The sequence below is a fragment of the Bufo bufo genome, chromosome 1, assembly GCF_905171765.1.
Source record: "Bufo bufo chromosome 1, aBufBuf1.1, whole genome shotgun sequence".
In the NCBI taxonomy this organism is placed as follows: Eukaryota; Metazoa; Chordata; class Amphibia; order Anura; family Bufonidae; genus Bufo; species Bufo bufo.
The window spans coordinates 773537583-773565130 of record NC_053389.1 but is presented as its reverse complement, the minus strand read 5'-3'; the positions used below and the strand labels follow the sequence as shown (position 1 = coordinate 773565130).

The window sequence follows — 27548 nt, the reverse complement described above, 5'->3', positions numbered from 1 at the left end:
TTAATATCTGCTGGATTCTGGGTGTCAGACCCCCACCAATCAGCCGTTTGGGGGGCATTGGGTGCTAGCAGTGTACGTAGCGGTGTCGGTTCTCTATGGTATGGATGTCCATGCTGATGACTACAGGCTTTTAATTACATCTGAGGCTGGATGTCTCTCGGCAGTCTCTTTCTCTCCCCTTGGCAATGTCTAACCGCTTTTTTCTAGTTCAATAATAAAATGAATGAGACTTTGGGTCAATACATTTTAATTCCTTAAATGAAGAAAAATGCAGAATTGCAGAAGGAGTATAAAGATATACTGTACACGGATCCTCTTCGTATTATTCCTTCTGCCTGGCTTTGGTCAGCACGAGTCACTACGATTGTAATATTTCTTCAGGTGACAGAAAATCCGCTCCGTGATAGTCTTCTTCGATGGATTCGTCCCAACAGGAATTTGCAGAGTGTCGCTCCACTACGGTCCTGCAGATCATTTCTCCTTTATCTCGCCATATTCATTTTTATTCTATTTATACATATATTTAAAGAGGAGCTGTCGTCTCTCCTGACGCTTCTCCCTTCTAGTAAATACTTGCATTCTACATACTATAATAATAACGGCTTTTCTTAGAGCTCTGGGAAGAGCTGTTTCTCTCTTATTCCTCCTAGAAATGTATGAATAAATTGATAAATAACTGGGTGTTACCATTCCACTTGTCAAAGAGGTATAAATCTCCATAGACACACACTGGATGCACTGATTAGACAGTGTCTGACTATGTACGGACACCCCCCTCCAGGGACACGCCCCAAGCTGGTAACTCCCAGGAATAACAGCTTAGACACTGGATGCACTGACTGGATAGTTTCAGACTGTGCAGAGAATTCCCCCGCCCCAACTATCCAACTGGTAACCCCCAGGAATAATAAGAAATACAACTGGACTGTGTGAGACTAGTCAGGGACACGCCCTCGACTGGTAACACCCAGTATTTAACAGAGAAGAAACTGGATGCGCTGATTGGACCATGTCAGACTGAGCAGAGACACGCCCCCAACTGGTAACACCCAGTATTAACACATGAGATTCTGACAGCACTGATGGAATAGTGTCAGACTGTGTAGGGACACCCCCCTCCAACTGTTAACACCGAAGAATAACAGAGGGGACAATTGGACTCTGTCAGACTGGTAAGGGACATCCAAGTATAACACAGGAGACCCTGGACAGTGGCACACCCTCAACTGGTAACACCTAGGAATATTAGAGGAGACAACTGGACTGTGTCAGACTGGTCAAGGTCACCCCTCCAACTGGTAACACCCAGGAAACCCTGGCAGCACTGATTGGACAGTGTCAGACTGTGCAGGGACACGCCCCCAACTGGTAACACCCAGGAATATCAGAGGCGTGGCACAATACAGAGGTCTAAGAAAAGATGCTTCAGCATTGTTATTACATGGGCAGTACAAGTATTTACTAAAACAGACAAGTCAGGAGAGGTCCCCGATCCTTATTACATCCCATAGTTGTATCTAACCCACCAATAACTTATGTATCTAGAGGCAGCCGTAATGTCCAAGCACCCGGCGGGTATCAGTTCAGCACCGCTCTTCTTTCTGCGTGTCACAAGCTTTCTGGCTTGAACCTCTTTATGGAAGGTTTGGTTGGGTCATTATCTACAGGTTTTCAGTCCATGTCAGAGCCTCTCAGAAGAGAGCGGTGAAGTATAGCGCCACGAGGGTGGACAGCACGCTGGCATGGTGCCGAGATATCCCCGAGCGCCCTTCATCTATCCTTAGGTCCGGTACAAGCTCCGCGTTGAGCTGTGACTGCAAAATAGAGCACATGAATAATATAAGTGTGACCGTCCCCATATGAGGTGCACAGCAGAGCAGGATCAACCCACTTCAGCATCTAGAGCTGTATGGTGACACAACAACTCATCGCACATAGTCGTCCTGATATAAACAATGTGACAGAACTGCAGCAATTGAAGTGTGAATGGAATCTGGAAATGACAAGGACGCTGGCAAGTGACAGCGTGTTCAGCATCCAGAAGATTGCTGTGTGGGTATGGATGTGGGTACAGCACAGAGGGGTATGGTGAAGAAAAGAGAGCTGGTGGTCTTGTACCCCACCCTCTAAGTATAAATTAATGAAAGTAGTCTAGGTCCAATAGCTAGGCCAGATGTTGTACCATGGCCAGCCGACCCTTTATATTACCCGTTAATGTGTTTTTATTTTTATTCTATGGAAATGTTATTTTATTGGTTTGGTATCTATCATGTAAATCACAACTGCCCAAAAAAATTGTTGATTTGTGGCCAATGGGCTGAAGAGCATCAATCCTGTTTTCATATATTAATGACCTATCCTTAGGACAGGTCATCAATATCAGTTTGGGGGTCTGATATGGGGTCTGATCTGAGATCTGATATGGGGGTCTGATCTGAGGATCTGAAATGGGGGTCTGAACTGAGGATCAGATATGGGGGTCTGAACTGAGAATCTGATCTGAGGGTCTTATCTGAGGATCTGAATTGGGGGTCTGATCTGAGGATCTGATCTGAGGGTCTGATATGGGGTCTGATGGTTGGTCTGATCTGAGGATCTGAAATGGGGGTCTGAACTGAGGATCTGATATGGGGGTCTGAACTGAGAATCTGATCTGAGGGTCTTATCTGAGGATCTGAATTGGGGGTCTGATCTGAGGATCTGATCTGAGGGTCTGATATGGGGGTCTGATCTGAGGTCTGTGTGGTACTAGTATTTTTAGGGTGATTATCTGTTTGTGCAGCATAGTATTGGGAGCACAGCGGGCACAGTTTTGGGGGTGGCAGGGTGGGATGTTGAGAAGGAGAATAATGTAAAAGTAGGAGGTCACTGGATGTAAGTAGGGTTGTCACGATACCCAAATTTTGATTCAATACCATAAAAAAGTATTGCAATACTCGATACCGCGCGAAAATAATAAAAACACAAAAAAAGCCATAATAGAACAGCCCTACCCTATTTTTTGGGGGGGGACGAGGTGACCCAAAAAAATTTAAATTGCGTGTTTTTTATTTTTTCTGTTACGGCGTTCACCGCATAGGAGATATTTTTAAATATTTTAATAATTCTGACTTTTTTGGACATGGCAATATGTAATATATTTTTTTATTTATTGTGTTTATATTTTTATATGTAAAATTAGGAAAGGGGGAGAATTAAAATTGTAATATTTTGGGGGAGGTTAAACTTTTTTTTTTTTACTTTTTTTTTTTACTAACTATTAGCCCCCTTAAGGGCTAGATCCCTTGTCCTATTCACCCTAGTAGAGCTCTATTAGGGTAAATAGGACTTTACACTCTCCCTGCTGCCCTGTGCATAGTACACACAGCAGCAGGGAGCTTACCATGGCAGTTAGGGCTTCAGCAGCGTCCTGGCTGCCATGGTAACCGATCAGAAACCACTGCACCAGCAATGTATGAGGAGGGGGGGACCCTGGGGCAACTGCCACCAATGACTATAATACTGGTGGAATGCATTGCGGTACCTGAGGGGTTTATTGCCGTGGTTCGGTGGATCGCAGCACACAGTCATAGAGGTCGGGTGCTGGGTATAGGATATGGCCGGCAACCACAGCCTACATTTGTATTCAGGCATAAATTATATGCATTGGTGGCGAAGTGGCCACGTTCCCTCCCTTCCTACTCCTCTCTGTTCTCATTGGTGGCAGCGGCAGTCGCACACAGTGGGGAGAGAGGGAAGGACTACCTCCTTCTCCACTGTCCCGTCCCAGGATAACATGGTGCGCGCAGAGAGCAGCGCGTGCCATGTTCTTTTAGTGATACTAGGCTGCACACCAGCGCAGCTTAGTATCAGTAAATTGCAAATCCCGGTATCAAATTGATCCGGGTACAAAAGTATAATTTGGGTATCGATAATTCGATACCCGTTGCAACCCTAGATGTAAAAGGTATGTAGTGCTGTATTACTCTGTATGTTTTGTAACACTGTATGTAATATTTTCCAAGTATGTCTTTAATTAACAGTAGGGCTGGAGGGAAGGGGTTAGGTTGAGAATTTGGCATAGGGGGTTTCAATTTTTGCCTCTGGCCACAAAGCAATGAGGGAAGGGGGTCCAAGCTGAACCCTTGCACCAGGGCCCATGAGCCTTTAGCTATGCCCCTGTGGAATACTATAGTGTACTATGCTATTCTACGCCTTCTTTTGTGGTATACCAAAGTACCTGATGAAAGCCAAAAGAGTACTATTTTGGCTTCCATCAGGCAAATGACCTCCTAAGGACATTCTTAGTATGATCTGAACAGTTCAAACGAAAATAATAAAGTTCATGGAATGGAGGATAAGGAAATAACACTGAGATACTGTAAGTTTAAAGAAAAGTGCATAAATATATAGAAAAGGCTCATCAAAATTAATAAACCATTTCATTTGAAGATGCCATACGACTCCCTAGCGTAGTGGTTGTCTCATTCAATACTCAAGATCTCCTAACAGAACGTGGCTTCCACATTACCAAGGCCGTGCCCAGCTGCAGTAGATAGTAGCTTGTGCAAGAGAACATCAGTAAAGATTTCAGTTACAAGTCCTTGAAGAACATGCACAATTGGTAGATCTTGAGTACCAGCTTTGGCCACTACTGACCTAGAGTGATGAGAACAGCACATTTTCTGAAGCAGATTTGGATGATTGGGCAAAACATTTGAAAGACCCTGGATGTGATAGGGTTGGACTGGCCTACCAGAGTACCAAAGGATCCTACGATGAACCCAGGCTCTGATGTAATGGTGGACACCAAAGATCCAGTAGAAAAAAAACATTTGGAGCTATGTCTATGGATAATCATTTGCCTCTAATGTCTATTTCGTTGATTCAAAACTTATTAGACTTTATTGATGATATACGTGTTGGGCCCTGAGAATAAATTCCTTTAAGTGGTCCAAAGAACCCCAGTCCGACACTGAATGAGACTATAGAACATTAGATGAGTGATAATGGAGTTCATGTCAATACATACAAAGTGAAACGTCTCCCTCTTTGGGAAGGCCAGCCCCTTATCCAGACCACCATGCATTACATACAATAGCCATGATTAGCCTATGCACCTAGAATGAAATTTAAATGAAACTTTGAGTGGTCATCTCAAAGAGGTGCCAGGGAAGAGGCCTACTATATTATATATATATACCGGATACGGTATATGTTGGATTAGAAGATGGTAAAGAGGAAGGCATAATACCTCAGAGACACAGATCCTGAGGTGGGGTGAGCTGTTATTCTTCTTGTCCTGTAATAAGAAATCGCACATGTCACCTGCAGGTCAAACACTCCTATCATGTACTAAATAAATAGTGATCTCACAGGCCGTCCAACTACTGTCTATGTCATCAGAGCGGCCGATCAACCACGTAAATTACAGGTTTTGGTTCTTACTGGGATGGAATCACAGATGTCAGGGTTCATCTCGTACTGTGTGTTACTGTCACTCTGGTTGTCTGGAAGGACGTGTCTTTTCTCACTCCGTGGAGAGATGGTGGTGAGGGGAGGTCGAGGGATGTTCTGCTTGTGGACAATATCTGTACCATTGCCAAAAGCATAAATGGCATTTCCTGAAGGCATAAGACAACATTTTAGAATCTGTCTCATCTATCTATCATCTATCTATCTATCTATCTATCTATCTATCTAATATCTATCTATCTATCTATCTATCTATCTCATATCTATCTATCTATCTATCTATCTAATATCTATCTATCTATCTATCTATCTATCTAATTATCTATCTATCTATCTAATATCTATCTATCTAATATCTACCTATCTAATATCTATCTATCTATCTATCTATCTATCTATCTAATTATCTATCTATCTATCTAATATCTCATTATTTATCTATCTATCTCTCTAACTCATATCTAACTATCTCATATCTATCTAATATCTATCTACCTATCTAATATCTATCTATCTAATATCTATCTATCTATCTATCTATCTCTCTAACTCATATCTAACTATCTCATATCTATTTGTCTCATATCTATCTAATATCTATCTATCTATCTATCTAATATCTATCTATCTATCTATCTATCTATCTCATAGTCTATCTATCTCCTATCTATCTATCTATCTATCTATCTAATATATCATCTATTTATCTATCTATCTATCTATCTATCTATCTATCTATCTCATATCTATCTATCATTCATCTATCTATCAAATCAAATCAAATGAGCTTTATTGACAGGACTAAATTCATTTTAGCATTGCCAAAGCAAGTGGGAAATAAGTGGGTAGGGTTGTGGGATGGGGACGCATTCAGGGTGGGAGTACAGGAGTCCATGGTATATCAGGCTCCTCTCAGTCCATGGCAGGCAGTAATATATTGTGCTGTTGTGGCCGCTGTGTTCTCCTCTTCCCCCAGCAGTATGGAGAGTCTCTCTTCCTCCTCCATGGAGGAGAAGTCTGGACAGAGATCAGACAGTCTCCTGAAGTGAGTCTCCCTTACTGCTGAGTATTTGGGGCACCGCAGCAGGAAATGAGCCTCATCCTCATCCATCTATCTATCTCATATCTATCTATCTCATCTATTTACTGTATCTATCTATCTATCTTTGGCTACATGCACACGAACGTTGTTTGTTTCTGTTTCCGTTCCGTTTTTTGTGAGGATAGGATGCAGACCCATTAATTTCAATGGGTCCGCAAAAAATGATTATCTGTGATAAATAGATATTCTGCATTTAAAGGGGAAATCACCAAGTACTGATGATGGGAGATCTCACCTCTATATGTGACAAATAGGAAACCTTTCACTGGGTTTCCCCTCTAAAGCACTTTACATCAGTATAAGAAATAGGAGATATTTTATACAGAAACAGCGTCACGTCTCTCCATGGGCCTCATTCATTTGAAAGCAGTGAATACCACATACAGCCTGTACACATGTTTTGTGCTGTTTCTGTAGAGAACAGCAGATCGTAATCCGAGATAACCGCTTTAAAGGGAATCTGTCCCCCCCCCCCCCCCCCCCGATTTTGGACCATTATCTACACCAGTGCTTCTCAAATAGTGGGGCGCGCCCCCCAGGGGGGGCGCCAGGCTCCGTAAAGGGGGGCTCGTTCAGGGCGCCGGGCGGCCGACAGCTCGCAGTGTAATATGCGGCAGGGAGATGAGCGCTTCCATTGTGGAAGCGCTCATCTCCCTTCCTCTGATCAAAGGCCGGCGCAGGCGCTGGACTCGATGTACGGAGCGGGGGAGGGACTGGGAGGAGGAGCTGGGGGCCGGCAATAGCGGTGGGGCGGTGCGGTCACTGTACTATAGCCCCACCCCACCGCTCCCTCCGGTATACTAATATAAAATGTATTATTTAATTAAAAGTTATTAAACATGCACCCCTCACTCCTAATAGTACCGTATATCCGAATTTCTTCTGTATAATGCCGGCAGGCAGGGCAGGCGGCCGGCGCGTCCCTCAGTGATGTCACGTGCCTGCGCCGCCTGCTTTATGAATGAAGCAGGCGGCGCAGACAAGTGACGTCACTGAGGGACGCGCCGGCCGCCGGGCACATGGAATCTGTGGATGGCACAGTTAAGGGGTGGGGGTCTGTGGATGGCACTGTTATAGGCTGGGGGGGCACTGTGGATGGCACTGTTATGGGGTGGGGGGTCTGTGGATGGCACATATATAACAGTGCCAGCCACAGATCCCCCTGTAACAGTGCCAGCCACAGATCCCCCCATAAGTGTCCGTCATCCACAGATCCCACCATAAGTGTCCGTCATCCACAAGCGGCGTCCCACACGGCGTCGGTTGCCTAGCAACTCTACGGCTGGAGAGAGGGAGCCCCAGTAGCAGTACTTATAACACTTTTATAGACAAATGACACTATTTACAGTCGCGCGGGGGGCGCAAAATGTTTTCTTATTCCTAGGGGGGGCATGACAGAAAATAATTGAGAAGCACTGATCTACACTAATACATGACTAGTCCCAGCCCCCCTCCCCCGCACGCTGTCAGCGCTCAGAGCTGCAGTGAAATACACAGTCCGGACTGCTGTGGTACTCTGACATAATGAAGAGGACTCCTATGCCCATGCCCAGCAGTCCTGACAATGTATTTCAATGCAGCTCTAAGCGCTGACAGCGGGGGTATCGGGGGCAGTAGGAAAATAAAAAATAGTCATCCGCCCTCTTTACCTGCAGTACTACTCATGTATTACTGTAGATAATGGTCCAAAATTAGGGTAACAGATTCCCTTTAATGGGGTTTTCAGAGAGTTTTATACTGATGACCTATCTTCTGGTCATACAGTATCTCATCGGTGGGGGTGCGACACCCAGGACCCCCACCAATTAGCTCTTTAAAGAAAGAACCAGCGCTCTCAGTAGCACCACAATGGGGTTGAAGTGTGCCAAGGCCATGTGACCGATGAACGTGACATCACACGGTCTATGCTAAGCTGCAAGAAGGCCAGAGCACTACAGCAAGCATCGGTACCTTCTCAAACAGCTGATCGGCGGAGGTCCCGGGTGTTGGACCCCTACTGATTAGATACTGATGACCTATCCAGAGGATAGATCATCAGTATAATGCCTCATTTACACGTCAGTGTTTGGTCAGTGATTTCCATCAGTGATTGGGAGCCAAAACCAGAATTAAAATGCCAATTAAACACATGCCACACTGGTATAAATAGTTTAAAAAAAAAATAAGGCTGTAGGCCATCAGGAGGTCCATCAGCATGCACGGCTAATCTTGCCATGAAAACTATGGAAAATGTGACACTATCATGATAGATCTCATTAGAAGTCAACAAGATCTGTCTACCTCTTGGATCCATCATTTGAAACAGTATCATGCCATCCATTATCAACAAAACATGATGCCAGTGTAAACACAGCCTAAATAACCAAGACAATACAGAATATTGTGGTCCATATCTCAATCTCCATAGGTCCACGGTGTAGCCATCCCCCTCACTCACGTAAGCAGCGGTTCTGTGTAAACTCCTTCAAGTACAGGTCACACATAGATTCCTGGTCACCACTTCCGCTACAAGAGCAAAAGGGTCCTATGGAAAGTGAATGAGGATCCGAGTCCAGGAAGTTCAGAGCCACATCATATCCTAAGGGAAAAAGAACAATGATGGATGATAAAAAATTCTTAAGTGACCACTGGAGAAGGAGCAGGAAGAAGCCAGATAGTTACCGATCAGCCCAGCATACGCCCCCAGACAGGCCGCATAGTTATCGCGCACACAGCCGCTCACAGACTGAGGGGAACTCTGGCAGTTAGTCACAAAATCTGCCAACCTGGACCTACACAACACAAAAAATCAGAATAGATAATAGATATGAGATATATCCTAAGAAGGGTATTGAGATGTAAAACATCAAGCCTACTTTATCTTCACTGCTAGGAACCATGTACTAGACAACACATGCAACTTAATGGCCGGAGTGCTTACTTTATGGTGGTTATGTCAAAGAGGACCAAAGAGGTTGTCTACTTTAGAAGACATATTCATAGATTACAAAGAGCATCTCACTCTCTGGAGGACCATTCCTGTCCTACATTACCCAGACAACCCAGTGATTCTAATGGACACTTTGTAATGCTTCATTTGACCTGTGGTGGTGCTGAAGAGAAAGTGAGCACTTACTGCTGGGTTTCCCACAGATTAGAGCTAATCACTGGAGATCCCAGCAAGAGGACACGTTGTGATCAGATGATTGTCAAGGGTTTGTCCAAAGTGGAGAACCCCTTGAAGCGATACGGTAATCTAATGTTTGAATTATGGGGAACAGCCGTTTCTCTACCAGGTCTTACATATTAAGATGTTGGAATTTAGTGATCATTTATGCCAGAAAACTGTTGTAAGTGATGATAAATCTGCCGGGGCAAGTAGCCCCTCCTGTACCAAACCCTCATTTCGGAAGGTGGTGAGGGTGGAGTGAAAAGGTCACAAGTCTGAGGGTTTGTGACTTTTTTACACCAGTTTTGTGGTATATCAGCTTCATAAATGACTCCATTGTGCTTGTAGGCAATCCCACTGCATGCACTCTGAATGGATGGTACTTGAATGTGCAGGCTAAATAATACAGCTGACTCCCCATTCTAACACTAGGAATCAGAGAAAGGAGGTGTGCTCTGTCACACTATCACCCTGCACAAAACAGTTGAGGGGTGCCAATGGCTTGCTATAGGAGCCTGGAGCCTAACAATGACCTCCAGGTCTCCCATTTACAGTAACCTAATAGCCATGCCAGAGACAGTGCATAATAGACTGCCTATCAGTTTTAAACTGACAGGTATAATACACTGAAATACATAAGTATTGCAGTGTATTATATCAGCGATCTGGATAAGTTCGGATCCCCTGGTTGTACTAAACTAAAAAGGTAAAAATAACGCTCAAAAAAGGTTTTAGAAAAATGGGGAGGGGGATTAAGTGAAAAAATAAATAAATCTGTCCTGTAAAAAGTCACCACATCAGACAACCCTTTAAGGTAGGAATGGATGGTCCTCCAAAAACTACATCTTCCATCATTCCCAGACAGCCTACATCTACCAGGGCATGCTGGAAGTTGTGGTGTTGAAACAGCTAGAGGGCCACGCATTTGATATCCTTGCTTTAAGGAGTTAACGATTGACAGGAAGTATACCAAAATTCCTATTCCTTTGATTATTTCTTCAAACCCATTCCCACACACCAGTGACATTTACACATGCATGTGAATAATGTCAGACCCCTTGTGTACAGCATGCCACCTTACCTGCATACTGGGTCCTGTCTACAGGTGGACCACACCTCCAAGCAGTTAGGAACATCAGGAAGATTGAAGGAGCAGCTCGGGACTATAGTTTGGCGGCGTCTCTCAGCACAAGGCTTGTCCGCACAGGGACAAAACAGAAGGGGGTAGGTCAGGTTTGAAGGGATACGCTCCATGAAAGTACGTAGGCTCTTGTGGCACTTGCGACGAAAGCATGGAGCATTGTCTCCTGTGTTGCATACCGCAATGAAAGTGGAACGTAATCTCTTACAGGTATCATTCACATTACAGAATTTAGCGGCATCCAAGCAGGCATTTTGCTTCATGATAGATGCTTCTGTGCCTGTGGGGTATAATACAAGAGAGATTCTTCATAATAAAGAAGATAATTCCTCCATATCTACATAACATCAAGACCTTACCTTAACTTCATCATAATCTTTGTTGTTATCACTATGCACACACCTTCAAATGTGGTTGTCTTCACATGGCCCTGATTCTTGTGTCAGAACCTGGGTCCACCAGAGGATGCTTAGCTACTCTGATGGAACAATCCAACCTTGCCCTCAGGCTACAGAAGCCCCATTTTGCCATTCACAAACTGGAGCTCATGTATTAACTGTGGTGCAATAGCAAGCCCTTGTTGCAATGCCACTACTAAGGTCTCTCTTAATATGAGGCATCGATTGAGCGAGACAGAGTTTTATCTTCTAGAAGTACTGAATACTGGAAGGAACCAGGTATCTGAAAAAGTGCAGAACTTTTCATTTAGGGTACTTTCACACTAGCGTTTTTCTTTTCCGGTATTGAGTTCCGTCCTAGGGGCTGATCAGTTTTATCCTAATGCATTCTGAATGGTGAGCAATCCGTTCAGTATGCATCAGGATGCTGCAGTATTTTCTCCGTCCAAAATTCCGGAACACTTGCCGGAATGTCGGATCCGGCATTATTTTACATTGAAATGCATTAATGCCGGATTCGACCCTAAGTGTTCTGGAAAAACGGATCCGGTTTTGCGGTCTGCGAAGACCTTTAAAAATGTGAAAAAGATAAATACCGGATTCGTTTTTCCGGATGACAACCGGAGAGACGGATCCGGTATTGCAATGCAATTTGCATACTGATTGCCGGAACCGGCAGGCAGTTTCAGCGCCGGAACTGCCTGCCGGAATCCAGCGACGCTAGTGTGAAAGTACCCTTAGATGCTGTTTTTAAAAAACTGGAGTTTAAAGTGTACCTCCAATTATAAACAATGGTCCATAAATCAATGATAGTAGTGAAGATAAGAAACTTTATGATTAATGTTATAAGAGAAATGTGCCTCTTTCTCCACTTTTCAGGCTCCTTTGCTCCCCTACCTCCTTAACTGTTAACTCATTCTGATTTCACTGATAAAATCAATTTTCATACAGGAGACAGCCTTTCAGAGATTAGATTACATGTTGCCCATAGAAGAGTAAGAAGAGGCAAGGGAGAGGATGACGCAGCTGCAGGGAGAGACACATAGAAAAAGCTGCTGATTATGCTACTGATTAAGTTTTCTATCTCACCCCAAGTGCTGGATTCCCAGCTACACTGCTCAGTTCTGCTGTATAATGTCCTCCTGAAAGACAGGGGAGCAGGATCTCCTCTTTTCTATGTGCCTTGTATCTAAGACATCATAGCAACTAGTGTCTTGGTCCTACTCCCTCCTTCTGCCTCTGCTGTCCATAGATTTCTATGGGCAACTGTAATCTGATCACTCAATGAAGCTGAAAAGCCATCTTCTCTCTGGTTTCTTATCTATGCTTGTTTAGAGGTACACTTTAAATAATCTACATGGTTCACACACCATATTTTCTAAGAAAATTGCTTCAAATTTCTGTGGTTCAGAGATACATAATCCACATGTTCCTTTAAGGTCATTGCTCTTCACTGTTTTCCAATCCATTAGTTGATACATGTGTGATTCTTGCATCAGTCATGATTATCAGATTTGAAAGCTTCGGAGCAATTTAATGTTGAATTAGATGCTTTAGTAATTTTTATACGAGGGGCCCCTTTACTGTCACTCACCAGAGTTGATCGATGCCAGGCGAAAGATGTCTGATAAACGGGAGGTCATTGGTTCATATGGCGACGTTTCATAAAATTCATCTCCTGGGAAGGCAAGTTACAATTATTTTGTTTTTTTACAATAGTCAGATGATGAATGTACAATATGTGGTGACCTCTTCTCTCCTCTGCAAATCTCCCTACATTTCCAAACATTTCCCTTTCCTGTCCCTCTAGAAATCATCATCTTTTTTATCCTTGACTTTCTGGTTTCTACAGGCCTATGGATATTTCATCCATGACTATGAATGATATACAGAGAAGTGAAAGAACTAAATCATTCTACACTGAGACCTCCTCATTGTGACATTTAAAGCATATCTTAGGGATATGCCTAAAATGGCTATCTTTATTGCAGCCAAAAACATTTCTCATCTATCCACTGGATATAACAGGTGATATGTGTTAGATTGGGGAGTGGACTGATGAGATGTACAGCCTCATCCCCTGCAGTAGCCCAGAACATAGTTAATGAAAAGGGTTAATTGTGCCTATTATATGACATTGCTAAGTTTAATGTTGTGATTTGCTATGTTTGTATATCTAATGGCATTGTATGGACAATTAATGGTTAAATTCTTGGCTGACTGTGCTGGGTTGCCAGGATATGAACCTAGGTCTGCCCCCTGATTGGTGATCTCTAGTTCTGCATAAGGAAAAGTGAAGACATGTGCAGTCTCCTCGGAGCTAGGGCTGAGCTCAGTGAACGATCATCTTTAAGACTTATACAGCCAAGTTCCTGAGAGAAGGAAGTTAGAAGGTCTAGAACCCACAAGGCAGTGCATTGGAGTCAGACAGCAAGGTATTATGCATGTTTATGGCAAAGAGACCTTACTGTTGAGAGAGGGAACATTTCAAACGCCCCCCTCCACACTCTGAGATGGTTTGGCCCACCGTATCTCAAATCTGCACCCCTCGGACGGGAATTGCTGAAGTTTACAACCCTCATTATTACAACCCTCATTATTTCTATTTATTATTTCACCTACTTACCTGCCTTGCATCCAGGCAAACAAACAATGCCAAGGGCACCCTAACTACTACCAAGCAGGAGCTGAAGAAAGGGTGCACCCTCTAGTCACTGCAAGGTCTCAGGGGACACCAGTGTGGAGATGGCCACGGTGATCTGTAAGTACCACTGCCAGCTCATAGCAACTACCACTCCCATCTTCCACCATTTCCTGATGGGTCACTGCACTGCACAAATTGCACAACCACAGTAAGAGAGAGCTTGAATGGAGCAGTGGAATATGCTCTGCAACGCTCTATTCAAGAGGACACTGCGGATGCCACCATTGGGGGCCCAGCAGTTGGACCCCCATCCATTTAACATTTATCTACGATCCAATGGATAGGTGAAACATGTTTTGCATAGAATACCACTTTTAGGAGTGCTGTAACTGACTCAGGGGCTACAGACCTCCATTGGCCATGGGCACTGCCCTAATGCTTAAATGGTCACCCAATCCCTGTAGGCCATACAGAACATCTCTCACATGGTTTTTGCATGGTTCATCATAATGGCATAAACAGGATCAAATCAAAACAATTTTCATCATTTTTAGGGGTTGATGACTTCTTCTCACCATCTGTCAGACCAGCATGGATCCCCCAGTAAACTTGAAGACATTGAAGCTCCTTCTTCATTCCCCTTTGACAGCGACACATATAAAGGGCACTCTCCTGAAGCACTTCCAGAGCAGTCTTGCATTCCTGGCTGGATAGGAGGACATCACGGTCCCTCCCCCCTAGACACTGCCTCAATGTACGGAGTCGGGAGCTGCAGGACTGGTCGCTAATGCATTGCTCATTCGCTTGGATGCAGTCTGTGTGAGGCCAGGAGGCCGACGGAGACCCAGATAGAGTGAGGCTGGTCTGAGCTGGGAGGAGATAAGACATTAGTATTGGTGAACTGTAAGATATCGGATCTTCAACCGAACAAGTGAAAAGCCTTTAGACCTTTCCTTATAACATATATGGTAAGTTTTGTGGACATAACACCCAATGGGTAAAAGTTTCATTCTATTCTGCATGAACAGCATAATATTATTTTTAAAGAGATTGGTCAGGAGCTCCAAAAGTGATATGTGAGTCAGTTCCTAGAGAGGGTGGTCAATGCTATCTATTTTCCTCAGACCTTTTTGTTTTGCTGCTTTTTGGTTCCCTATTAGAGCTATGATGTGTGACTACAGTTTAGTTTCAGTGTTTTCAGGGAGTCTGAGGTAGTCTGAGACACGCCTCCTGTCTCTTCATTGGTTCAGGCTGCTGCTCTCTTCCTCCCCCTGCAACTCTGCCTCCTCTGATTGGCTGCAGTGTATAAACACAAGCCCAGCACATGCTCATGAGGAAGTCAGTGCATGGAGAGATGATTTACAGTAAGGGCAGCATGATCATAAAGTACTTATTACCAAACCACCAATGAGATAAAGATAGCGTTAGTTCAAGGGAGCCCGGAGGGTTGGTGTAGTACAACATAAAGAGGTATTCCAGTTTTAATGATAACATTTATTTACATAGAAAATAGGATGTTGAACAATTTTCTAATATACAACATCCACTTAAAATTTCGCTCACGGACCTTCAATATTTTATCCACGTAGAAGCCTCTCCCTAAAGAAAAAAATAATGTTACGGCCGGTTTTAGTCCTGTAAAATGGATCCCTAGGAGAGCTGGATAGGACTAAATATGGCGTCAGCCATGTGAACCGTCATGTGACTCTAACAAGTATCAGGTGACCTCGCTTGGGGGTTGTCCGATTTCCGATATTGATGACCTATCTTTAAATGGTTGGGGTCCGACTTCCAGCCCAGACTATTGGCCTGAGCACTACAGAGGGAATTATAATACAGGGGGCACTACAAGGTGTCATTAATACAGGCCAGAGCACTACAGGGGGCATTATAACACAGGATGCACTACACAGGGTTATAATAATACAGGGGGCACTACAAGGGGTCATTAATACAGGCCAGAGCACTACAGGGGGCATTATAACACAGGAGGCACTACACAGGGTTATAATAATACAGGGGGCACTACAAGGGGTCATTAATACAGGCCAGAGCACTACAGGGGGCATTATAACACAGGAGGCACTACACAGGGTTATAATAATACAGGGGCACTACAAGGGGTCATTAATACAGGCCAGAGCACTACAGGGGGCATTATAACACAGGATGCACTACACAGGGTTATAATAATACAGGGGGCACTACAAGGGGTCATTAATACAGGCCAGAGCACTACAGGGGGCATTATAACACAGGAGGCACTACACAGGGTTATAATAATACAGGGGGCACTACAAGGGGTCATTAATACAGGCCAGAGCACTACAGGGGGCATTATAACACAGGATGCACTACACAGGGTTATAATAATACAGGGGGCACTACAAGGGGTCATTAATACAGGCCAGAGCACTACAGGGGGCATTATAACACAGGAGGCACTACACAGGGTTATAATAATACAGGGGGCACTACAAGGGGTCATTAATACAGGCCAGAGCACTACAGGGGGCATTATAACACAGGATGCACTACACAGGGTTATAATAATACAGGGGGCACTACAAGGGGTCATTAATACAGGCCAGAGCACTACAGGGGGCATTATAAAACATGAGGCACTACACGTGGCTATAATAATGCAGGGGGCACTACAAGGGGGGTTATAACTCCAAGAGGGCATTAGAACTTCAGGGGGCACTGTTGGGTGGCTTTTTAAATACTGGAACTACTACAGGGAGCATTATAAATACTGGGGCCACTACAGGGGGCATAACAAATACTGGGGGCACTAGGGGAAATTGTAACTACTAGGGACAGGGGGCTTTATTACTTCTGTGGGCTCTATAGGGGTGTCTTATAGAAGGACCTCATTACTGCTGGGGGCACTATGGCGGCACTATTACTACTGGGGTCCTGTGGGACATTATTATTAGGCACAATATGAAAGTCATTGCTGCTAATGGGGGCACTCTTGGGGAGTATAATTGCTATTGGGGGTACTGTAGGTGGCACTATAGTATTAGGGGGTAGCAGCAGGATGACAATGTTGGAGGGGGAGGATGATGTAAAAGTGAGGAATCTAAGATGTCTGTGTGTCAAACTCTGCAGAGACGAGTCGCGGCAGAAAGAAGTTGTCATGGCGGTCTGGTCCAAATAGAGAAGATGAGGAAAGAGAACATCTACATCAGAGGAGATGTCACTGGGTGTAATAGGTATGTGGTTCTATATTCTATTAACAATAATAATATATCATGTCTGAAATTAACGTGGCCCTTCAACACCAAACTGTTTCTGTGTGTGGCCCATTTATCCAGCCGAGTTTGGGACCCCTGGTCTAGACCCTAAGTTCTGATATGTGTGCTCCAGGGGTTACGTGCCATGTCTCTGGGGGTAATTGTACTATCTTTAGGCTGTGCTTTTAGTAAGTGTAGCACAGGGTATGCTCATAGGGGTAATTTATTTGAGTAGAGGGTAGTTGGCATAAGAACTTTAAGGAAAAAACGGCGTGAACTATAATACAAGGAGGATTTTTTTTTCTTTGAACCAAACTTTCATGCAATAGAAAGCTGTCCGGTTCTATCGTAGTAAGTTGTTTTTCCGCAGTATAATGTCTACTGCAGCCTTCAGTAGGCATCATATCATGACTACACTGGGTTATACACATTGCGTAATTCAGTGCATTTATATGGCAGTATAGCCCAAGGCCAATGATGAAATGCCATCTTTATAGCTGCCCTATTAGTTAACATGAATACGTTAACAAGCAGCTCAGTAAAAAAATAAAAAATCCCATGACTTCTATCGTCTTCTGGAGAGAACCTTATAACCATATATTCTGAAGCCATCATCGCTGGCCATTCTTCTTACCATATTTATCAGGATTCAACACAGCTGACGACACTCATGTGCTAATCACCAGTAGTGGAAGAGAAGATCTGGGATATTTGGTATAGTTCTCAGTAACTGGAGTCAAGTATTGAAGTAATTGACAGCACCGTGTTTCATGACCAAGACACCTCCACCCGAAAGGTGCCCATACACATTAGAACCTGATATGACCAACAAATTTGACTCTGGACTAGACCTAGGGGCATTATCTTAGTGGTCCCCTGGTATTCATCATTTAAACCTATACTGGGATCTAGACTTTGCTGCAGGGAAGCCACCAGGGCATTACCTCCTGGAATAGTGTGGTAGGCTGCTGACCCACGAAGATCAGAGGCACCAGTTTGTGAAACCGAGGGAACAGGCAATACACACTGATAGAAAACAAGCAGAGGTCAGGGCTGGCAAACTTCCTGGGAATCTGTGAAACAATCCAAACATCAGGGCAGGCAGCACTGGATCGGTACGGCGAACAGGCACAGGTCAGGAGACAGACAGACAAACGGATAATAGCTCTTTTACAGGCTCTAGCTAGCTAGATGGACCTAGAAAGATGTGTGGAGACAAAGACACAGACAAGGACTGAAGGAAACAGCCAGGTATATGTAGAAGCAGCTGATTAGTAAACTGGAAACAGCAATGCAGCAGCTCACAGAGCAGGAGAGGATTAACCCTAGCATTTCTGCATACAGCGGTACAATAAATACAAGCCCTAATTCACACACAAGAAGCCGATGCCTGCGCACACAGGACAGCAGCAGCCATGAACCGCCATTGTCACAGAACCTACTGCCCCCAGCCAATGTGTAAGGGGGTGTAATCCAAGCAGAAGGTTGGTGTGGTTGGATCAGGCATGTTGGATCTCTACATGCTCGATCCAGGAGATAATCCACTGTCAGGGGAATTTACAATGTTTACAAGGGAGTCAGGTGGAATAGCTGTTGACTGAACATCCATGATAAATATGAATAAATGAAAATAATATACCATATAGTACATGACAATCACTTTCTAAAAAACGTTAGAACCAGCCCTGTACCTCACATGGATCCAGATATCTACCCATTGATTGCTTCAATTGCTCTGCCACGTTTATATCAGTGGGCATGTCCTTTTTTTGCTGCAGAGTGGGGGGGGGGGTGTCTTTTCTCAGTGGGTGTGTCCTTTCTGCTGCAGCTCTCTCTTTCCCTGTAACTGTCACCTCTATAAGAAATTAGGGTAGGTGGCAGTTGAAGTACGGAGTGAGCATGTGTGTCCACCTCAGTGAGCTGGACGGGGAAATAAGGAAAAGAACAAACAGCAGGTGGCGCTATATAGGGAGATTTTATTGAATAACTCAGTGGCTGTACAAATATCTTAATTACATGCAGTTACAAAAGTATTTAGATACAGGTGCTGGTGTGAAAGCTATAGAATATTTTTTGTGGGGACAACCCCTTTAAATATATATCCCCCTTAACCTGCTATGACCTGCATTTAATATGTAAGCCAGACCTAGTCTCTTAATGTCTCATGTCAGTCCCCCAGGACTAATTAAACTAGGAGGAATCTCATCTTGTGCCATCTAACTAGTATTGCGCTGTCATTGAGTGGATCCCTATGGACTGTTGGGAGACTGTAGACATACATGAAGATGGCCATGCAGATCCATTATAATATAACAATTATCTATCACACAGCCAAGACATGATGGGTTGCTCAAAACATACATTTAAAAAAAAAAAAAAAAACATAAAAACCAAGTACAGTATCATAAAAACGAGTAAACGGGGGCAAGCACAGAAGACCTGGATAATAGATGTGATTTATGAGCTATACTGGAGACTATTATTTTCCACGCACGATCCACTTCATTCTACGCTTTTCTCAGAAATGAATGCATCTCCAAATATTAATATTAATGGATATTTGCTAGCATTACATTCCTGTGCAAAATGTCCATTGCAATACAACACAAGTTATATATAGGAGCGGGGTCCCTTATTCAGGACCCCCATCTATTGACCAGAACAGAGAGCGGCTACAAAGGGCGTCATTGTCCAGGGGCATTATTATTATAGGTGAGAACATTCATGGACCCTGGAGATTGAGGGGGTCTAAGAGGATATCAGTAATATAAATGACGGCTGCAATTTGTGGTGATGTGTACAGTATAAGTGCTGGGAGGCGTGTATATCCCACACAGATACCTCAGCTGGGTGAGATATTTAAAATCCAGAAAGCTGCAGTGGTTTCAGCAAAACGTAGTTTGCTCAGACAGTTTTGTCTAGATGTTGTTCTGGGCTGGATTTCATGTGGACTGGGGGATAGGGTTGGTAGTGGGATCTGACCCTTCCACTACGTGTATTGTCTTTTGCCGGAGGTCATCGCAGGTGAGGCCTGCTGCTGTAATCAAGGAGGGATAAAACAACCCTCTGTGTATGACTTGGAGGGAGAAAGGCTGAGGAAGCCTAAGAGGCTCTGTGTGGTCTCAGCCAGGAGGGCTGAGGGGCCACAAGGCTTTGTAAAGCGACGCCTAGCGATGCCTACAGAAAGAGGGTCGCACGGTCAGAGTTGGGAGGACTTCTGGAGCATCTCCCCCCAAGGGTGCTGGTGTGGTCACAGCCTGGAGACTGCTGGACCGTATATGGCTGAGGAAGCCGGATCTAATCTCGTGTGTGAACGGCGGTCTATAGGTGAGGTAGAGACAACACGTGTATTAGGTAGAGCCCAGACGGGCAGGTGTTTATTTTCGATGTTTATGTGTGTGATGGTGCTGAAGTGCCAAAATAAAGCACCTTTTGGACTTGAACCCCGTTGTCAGAGGAGAAGTCTGTGATTGCGACCCCCTAAGAGAGAGAGCGATCCCTTGCACATTTTTAGGTCCTTGTTACAGCCCGATACTGCCTCTGTCTCTGGAGGACCCGGCACGTCTGTCCCTTACATAAACAGCTCATTGATTTTAGCAGGAACTGTGTAATACTTAATTTCCCCTGTGGTGGCACTGCAGGGAAATTGATCGCTGAGGGTCCTAGCAGGAGGATGCGCTCTTGTCCAAAGTAGACAACCATTTTAAAGAACCATTGGGGGTCATTTATTAAACTGGTGTAAAGTACAACTGGCTTAGGTGCCCATCGCAACCAATCAGATTCCACCTTTCATTCTCCAAAGGAGCTGTCCAAAATAAAGGAGGAATCTGATTGGTTGCTATGGGCAGCTAAGCCAGTTCTACTTTACACCAGTTTGATAAATGACCCCACATATTTTCAGATGAAGGGAGTGATTTTCCATGGGCACAATTATTTCCATTGTTGTACAGTATGATGATTCTTCCTATCTTGATAGATTTTTGGCAATTGTTTTTAACCATTTATACACAGTTAGGCCTCATTTATCAAAACTATCTGCCAGGAAAACTGGCCTTGTTGCCCCTAGCAGTCAGTCACAATGCCGCTTTCATTTTAGGTAAAATGAAAGCTGCGTTGTGGGTTGTTGCTATTGGCAACAAGGCCAGTTTTCCTGGCAGATAGTTTTGATAAATGAGGCCCAGTGTATTTGTTCTTTTTAGGACTATTGCACTATAAGCATGAAACAAATAGTAAAAAAAATTAAATATACAGTATATAAAATTTATCATAAATAAATAAATCATATAGAAAACACTACGAACAGAACTTATATTTCTGTCCATTTCTTTCTAAAGTTCATTTTCATATATAGGTGGTCATTAATGGAGATTTTTCTTGAAATCCCCCCCAAACCACTGGAGGATGTGCCCAATTTGCACCTTGTCATAAATTACCGTATTTTTCGCTTTATAAGACACCTGATTATAAGAGACACCTAGGTTTTAGAGGAGGAAAATCAGAAAAAAATATATTTTTCATCAGACACAATCTTCATCAGACCTCCATATCAGACCCCCAATCTTTATCAGATCTACAATTAAACCTCATTCTTTATCAGACCTCAGATAAGACCTCCATTCTTTATCAGACCTCACATCATACCCCCAATCTTTATCAGACCTCAGATTAGACCACCATTCTTTATCAGACCTCAGATTAGACCCCCTATCTTTATCAGACCTCACATCATACCACCAATCTTTATCAGACCTCACATCATACCCCCAATCTTTATCAGACCTCACATCATACCCCCAATCTTTATCAGACCTCACATCATACCCCCAATCTTTATCAGACCTCATATCATACCCCCATTCTTTATCAGACCTCAGATTAGACCTCCATTCTTTATCAGACCTCAGATTAGACCCCCATTCTTTATCAGACCTCACATCAGACCCCATTCTTTATCAGACCTCACATCATACCCCCATTCTTTATCAGACCTCAGATTAGACCCCCATTCTTTATCAGACCCCAATCTTTATCAGACCTCACATCATACCCCCAATCTTTATCAGACCTCAGATTAGACCCCACAATCAGACCTCCAATTTGTATCGACCTCAGATCAGACATCCAGTTTGTATCAAACCTCAGATCAGACCCAAAATCCTCATCAGACCTCAGATCAGATATAAAATAAATAAATGAATTTACCTCTCCTGCTCTGGATGGCGCACTCTTCCCGCACTCACCACTCCCTGGTCTTCTGCCGGGCCGCGCCTACATGTACTGCGTCTTGAAGCTCTGTGCAGTCAGGCCTCAGATGACCAGGGAGGGGTGAGTACGGCCAGCGCTAGCAGCGCTACAGTCATTAGCTAACAAAGTGCAAAACAGTGATAATAATGTGACATCAATGACAAAAATCCTGGACTACCTCAGATATAATGCGTAGATCTGGAACATAAAAGCATTAAATATAACTGAACCATGCCATGATGCAGACCCCCAAAAAAATAGAAAGCCTCACATGTGCGCTGTGGAATGATCCCCACACGTATTGCTGATATCACAGCTTCATCGGGGTAAATAAGCAATGGAAGATGTCCCATATCTATACCAATAAGAGCCAGACACCTACAGAGGGTGGTGGGCGTACAACATGTGCTTCGTGGCTAGTGTTATTTCATTATAGCTTTTTTTTTGTTTGTTTGTTTTCTACTTTTGCTTCATTTTTTTCCTGAGACGGGGACTGTTACAGCAGCCTCAGTTCAACAGGAAAAGAGCCCGGATAATGCAACAGTCGTGCCGGATCTGCCGCTATTACAGGCAACACTGATCACCCGCCCATGGTCAACTTGAACGATATTCAGCTGCACCAACCCAGATCACCCCTACGATTTTACCTCTACCAGAATTGCACTACACAAAGTGCAACCAAACCAAGGTGAGTAGTAACCACTCACCCTGGCTAGGAGCAGATAACAACATATCTTGTCCACCACCACCTATGAGCGACTTCTCCCCTTTTTCTTTGGCCATTTAATCTCTATTCAAAGATCGAGAGGGCAGAATCAGTAACAACGTTCACCCTCGGCGTCCTCTACTGGGAGCCTGGCGGCCTCTGCACCTGGACGACTCTTCGGGAAGCCGCTATTCTGAATCACTGTTTTTACGTCACTCTGCAGAATAAACCATAATGGTGGTTGTTAAGGGGTTAATTAGCAGCGACATTTCGAAGTTGGTTGGATTCTTGTTCGTACCGAAGGAAAAAAAATAATTGTGCCATGGACATAATGACTATCATTAACGATTCCAGTTAACGGTTGGGCTGTTGATGATTCCAGTTCCGTCTATGACCAGATACAAGATAATTGCTGCCCCTTCCAGTACGGATCACAACCCCCATCGTCTCTGGTGTCCCTGTCCTATTTTCCTCTTTTGCTATTTCATGGTTTTTCTCCATTCCCTTTCTCCTCCGTTGCTTTTTTTTCCCCTCTCTAGTCAAATGCCTGTGGCTTTCCGCCTCTCACCGCTTTCCCTCGGTGGATGTGGCTTTTGCTATTTAGTCACCGAGGGGACAAAATTCAATTTGATAACTTTGCTAATCCAGCATTTAAGAAACTGCTTTATCAGTTACCCAGGGAGGAGGGGAAGCACGCCATCGGGGGAGAGCTGTGCAGCATCAGATAGGAGGAGGGGGATGCAAGGGAACGCGTTGGAGGAACGGCTCATGTTGGGAAACATCACAGTCCATCAAACGCATCAGGCTGAGATTTTGATTTTCACATCAGAGGCAAGCTGGTTAAGGTCTTATTGATCGAAGGAATTGTGAACTGCAGGACCCTACGGGCAATAACCTAGAAACAGGGGGTACAAAGTAATGACAACTATAGCTTTGAGCAGGAAATTCTCCTGAAGGGGTTGTCACTTCTCTTCCTTCACGCAGTGGTGTCACGGGTGATCGGGGTACTCCTAACCTAGAGCAGTATTTTAGGGTTATGAAAAAGGGACAAGTTCTTTTGGTGTCCGAGGCAGGGGGTCCAGAATAGATCCCACCCCCGTGGACTATCAGTGAGCCACCATGTGCACGTTTCGCCCTGCTGAGCATGCAAGTCCTATTTAACGGGATTATCCCATGGAAAGTATAGATAGATAGGTAACAAATGTCGGCTCACTGGGCATCTGACGCTGGGACCTCCAGTGATCCTGAAAATGGTGGCCCTTGAGTCTCTTCTCTGAATGGTACTGCACATGATGGTCCACTGCTCCATTACCTTCTAAGGGACTGAAAAATCGTTGTCAACATCATATGAATGAGCACTATTCCTTCTTTCCGATTCTAGGGATCACTGCCAGCAGTGGTCACTGGAGGTCCTATGCTGTTAACAGGTTATATATACTTTTCTTGGTGTAACCCCTTTAAAGGTAATTGCTCCTCCTTTCATGACGCCCTAAGCAGCTGCCGCATCTGCCTGACCCTTACGTGTCAGCAATTGCTACACCTATGGGACCATAATGAGGAGGTGCTGCTTTTTGTAGGGTATATTCCCTAATCACCAATGTATAAAAAGGAAAAATTGGGACATTTAAGCCCTTCCTCTTTGGGCCACCCCAAAAATACCAGAACACTCAGTACACCCAACTCTCCTTATATAAGAACTGGACATTTGGTGGGACAGTTCAAGGGATTGTCCTACCAAAATTGGGTGGGGCAAATAAGAAGTGGAGCAGTTGCCCATACCGACCAATCAGATTGCTTCTTTTATTTTCAAAGGCATCTCCAGAAGATGAGAGCTGGAGTCTTATTGGTTGCTATGGGCAACTGCTTATTTTTTCTTTGCACAAGTTTATATAATTTTCTCTCATTGAATTTGGACATGAAGACAGAGATTAGTGAACCATCACCACAATACAACATTTGTGTAAAATCAATACTACTAAACTTGTCATAGACCTTCGATGGAAACCAGTACTGGGTGGACAGGGGCGGCGTACAGAGCTACCGCAAAACCAATGCAAAATCTCTAACAGGGCCCCCAACCTACCATGTATGATTTATAATACTGCCATCTTTTTTTGGGCCCCCTAAGGGCCCAGGTGTGACTGCTATCTCTGCACCCCCTACAGTTGTGCCCCTGGTGGACCACACTTTTGGTCATTACCATTAAAACCATATAAAAACGTACCCAGAAATACTGCTGTCAATAAGAGGAGGTGTATTGCAGCCAGAGCAACCACCATGGGGGAGGGGGGTTTGAAATGTTGATACTGATGACATATCTTCAGGATCTGATCGGTGGGGGTCTGGCACCGAGGACCCCCACCGATCAGCAGCTTGAGAAGGCACAGGCTCTGCTGTGAGTGCCGCGGCCTTCTCCCAGCTCACCAAGCACAGTGCCGTACATTGTATAACAGTTGGGCTTGGTATCGCAGCTCAGGCCCATTGAAGTGAATAAGGCTGATGCCTGTGCCGTCCGGTTCAGTATACGGTGCAGGCGCAGTGAGTGAATGGTGCTCGCCGGTTGTCACCTTCCTCACTGCGCCGAATACTGAACGGCGCGAGATTTACACTGCAGACAGGGCCGGAGGTAGGAGACAAATGCTCCCTGGCCCTGTCAATCTAGTGTATCAGGGCGTTGGATCAGAGGTGGGAGAGCGGAGCCTCTAGGAGCAGGGGCATATTATAAAAGTTAGTTTTTCTCAATAACGGCGGCAGGCAATGAGATGGCGCTAATAACGTTATGTTCAGCTGACATTAGCACATCGCTATAATGTCAGCCAGCTTAATACCCATTTTTCAGGTGACAGAAACCCTTTAAAGGTGTTCTCCAGGCTACAGATATTAATGAGCTATTAATATCAGATTGTTGGGGGTCCAAGACCTTCCCCCATCTCCTCGCCCCGATCAGCTGTTTCAGGCTGTCATGGGGATGGGGACAAAGCAGTGTTCGGAGCTGGAGGAAGAAGCGGCTGAGCTTCAATGCGACATTGCCGGCAACTACACATTGTACGGGGCCTTCTGCTTCTGCTCCATGAACTGTTAGTGCCTGAAACAGCTGATCGGGGCGTGTTCTGGGCGTTAGACCTCCACCGATCTGATACTGATGACCTATCTGGAAGATAGTTCCTCCATATCTGTAGCCTGGATATCTGTACCCCTTTAAATGAGCAAACCATTGATCTAAATGGGAATCCACACTGTTATTCATGCGGCCAGGATTTTTCTGCACACAGATATGGAATTTGCACCATGGAAAAAAATGGCCAATTATTGCTGTGGTTTCCATGCACAAACAGTGGTATGTGGTCACGTGCAGATCTGTATATAAAAGTAGTCGTGTGGTTGTCAGGTAAGTTGTAGGGGCCCGTCCCTGATCTAGTCATGGGACACTTGGTCTATGACAAGCGAGGACTCTGGGAGCGAGGTTGTTAAATTCTAAACTCGAGAACCTTCTACGTCCACCCTTCACTGGTCTGCAGATGCATTGTTCTGTCTCCTCGCAGAACATGTGCAGTGTCCTCCTGAAACACACTGCTTAAGGCTACATGCACACGAACGTATTTTGTTTCTGTGTCTGTTCAGGTTTTTTTTGCGGATAGGATGCAGACCCATTCATTTCAACGGGTCAGCAAAAAATGCGGATGACATACGGACGTCATCCATTTTTTTTTTTTGCGGATCCGCAATTTGCGGACCGCAGAACACATACGGTCGTGTGCATGTAGCCTAATATTGTGATTGTGTTTCATGAAAATGTGCTTGTGCCTGAGTTTCCATAAAGTTGCACAAACCTCCCAGGGCTGACTCCGCATCTATGCATTATGTTCCAGGTCCTCTCCATAATGTGCATCTATAATAATGTTTGCAACTGTTTATAACATGTAATATGCCTGGTTCACCAGCAGGTGGTAGCAAACTCGGCTGAGCTGTAATTATGTAGAATGGAGCATTTCATTCTAACACCCTCTGGAGAGAAGTGGGCGAGTCCTATTTCCTGCAGGAAGGGTGGGGACCAGTTAGAACTGGTTCTAGTTCTAGTGGTTGTGTGTGCGCTGGTAGGGACTCCATGTTGGAGCTCACCGGATTCTACCACATCCCTTGGCTGAGCATAAGCCCGACCAAAGAGTGAAGCACAGCATCACGAAGAAAGAAAAGACACTAATTAAGCTTGTCAGGACAGCAGAGTCAGATATAGCAGAGTTGAGTTTGCCTGCCCTTTTAATGCTAAAGCCTGCTGGAACCAAGATAAAGCCTGAAATCTGTTTTGGAAAAACATTTACTCAAGTAAAGCTGCCATTGAACTTCAAGGTCTGGACTCAATTTCTTCCTTAATACATCAATTATTCCCTTTTTTTATTGCTTCGGAGCCAAAGCCTGGGGTCCAGCAGTATCCAGGTAGGAGCACCGTGACACACATAAAGAGACATTTGGGC

The 27548-nt window shown here is 44.4% G+C and overlaps 1 protein-coding gene across 1 annotated transcript in view; it reads right to left on the bottom strand.

The window, feature by feature from the left end:
- Positions 1 to 230: 230 nt before the first annotated feature.
- GFRA2 (GDNF family receptor alpha 2) overlaps positions 231 to 27548 on the bottom strand; it is a 66572-nt gene continuing 39254 nt past the window's right edge. Inside the window, exons 3-10 of the mRNA XM_040414852.1 lie at positions 14463 to 14756; positions 12838 to 12921; positions 10786 to 11125; positions 9218 to 9327; positions 8994 to 9134; positions 5428 to 5603; positions 5234 to 5281; positions 231 to 1814 (exon numbers count right to left, since the gene is read on the bottom strand). Coding sequence (XP_040270786.1) covers positions 1692 to 1814; positions 5234 to 5281; positions 5428 to 5603; positions 8994 to 9134; positions 9218 to 9327; positions 10786 to 11125; positions 12838 to 12921; positions 14463 to 14756 — 1316 coding nt within the window. The 3' untranslated portion in view covers positions 231 to 1691. The remainder of the gene's footprint in view (positions 1815 to 5233; positions 5282 to 5427; positions 5604 to 8993; positions 9135 to 9217; positions 9328 to 10785; positions 11126 to 12837; positions 12922 to 14462; positions 14757 to 27548) is intronic.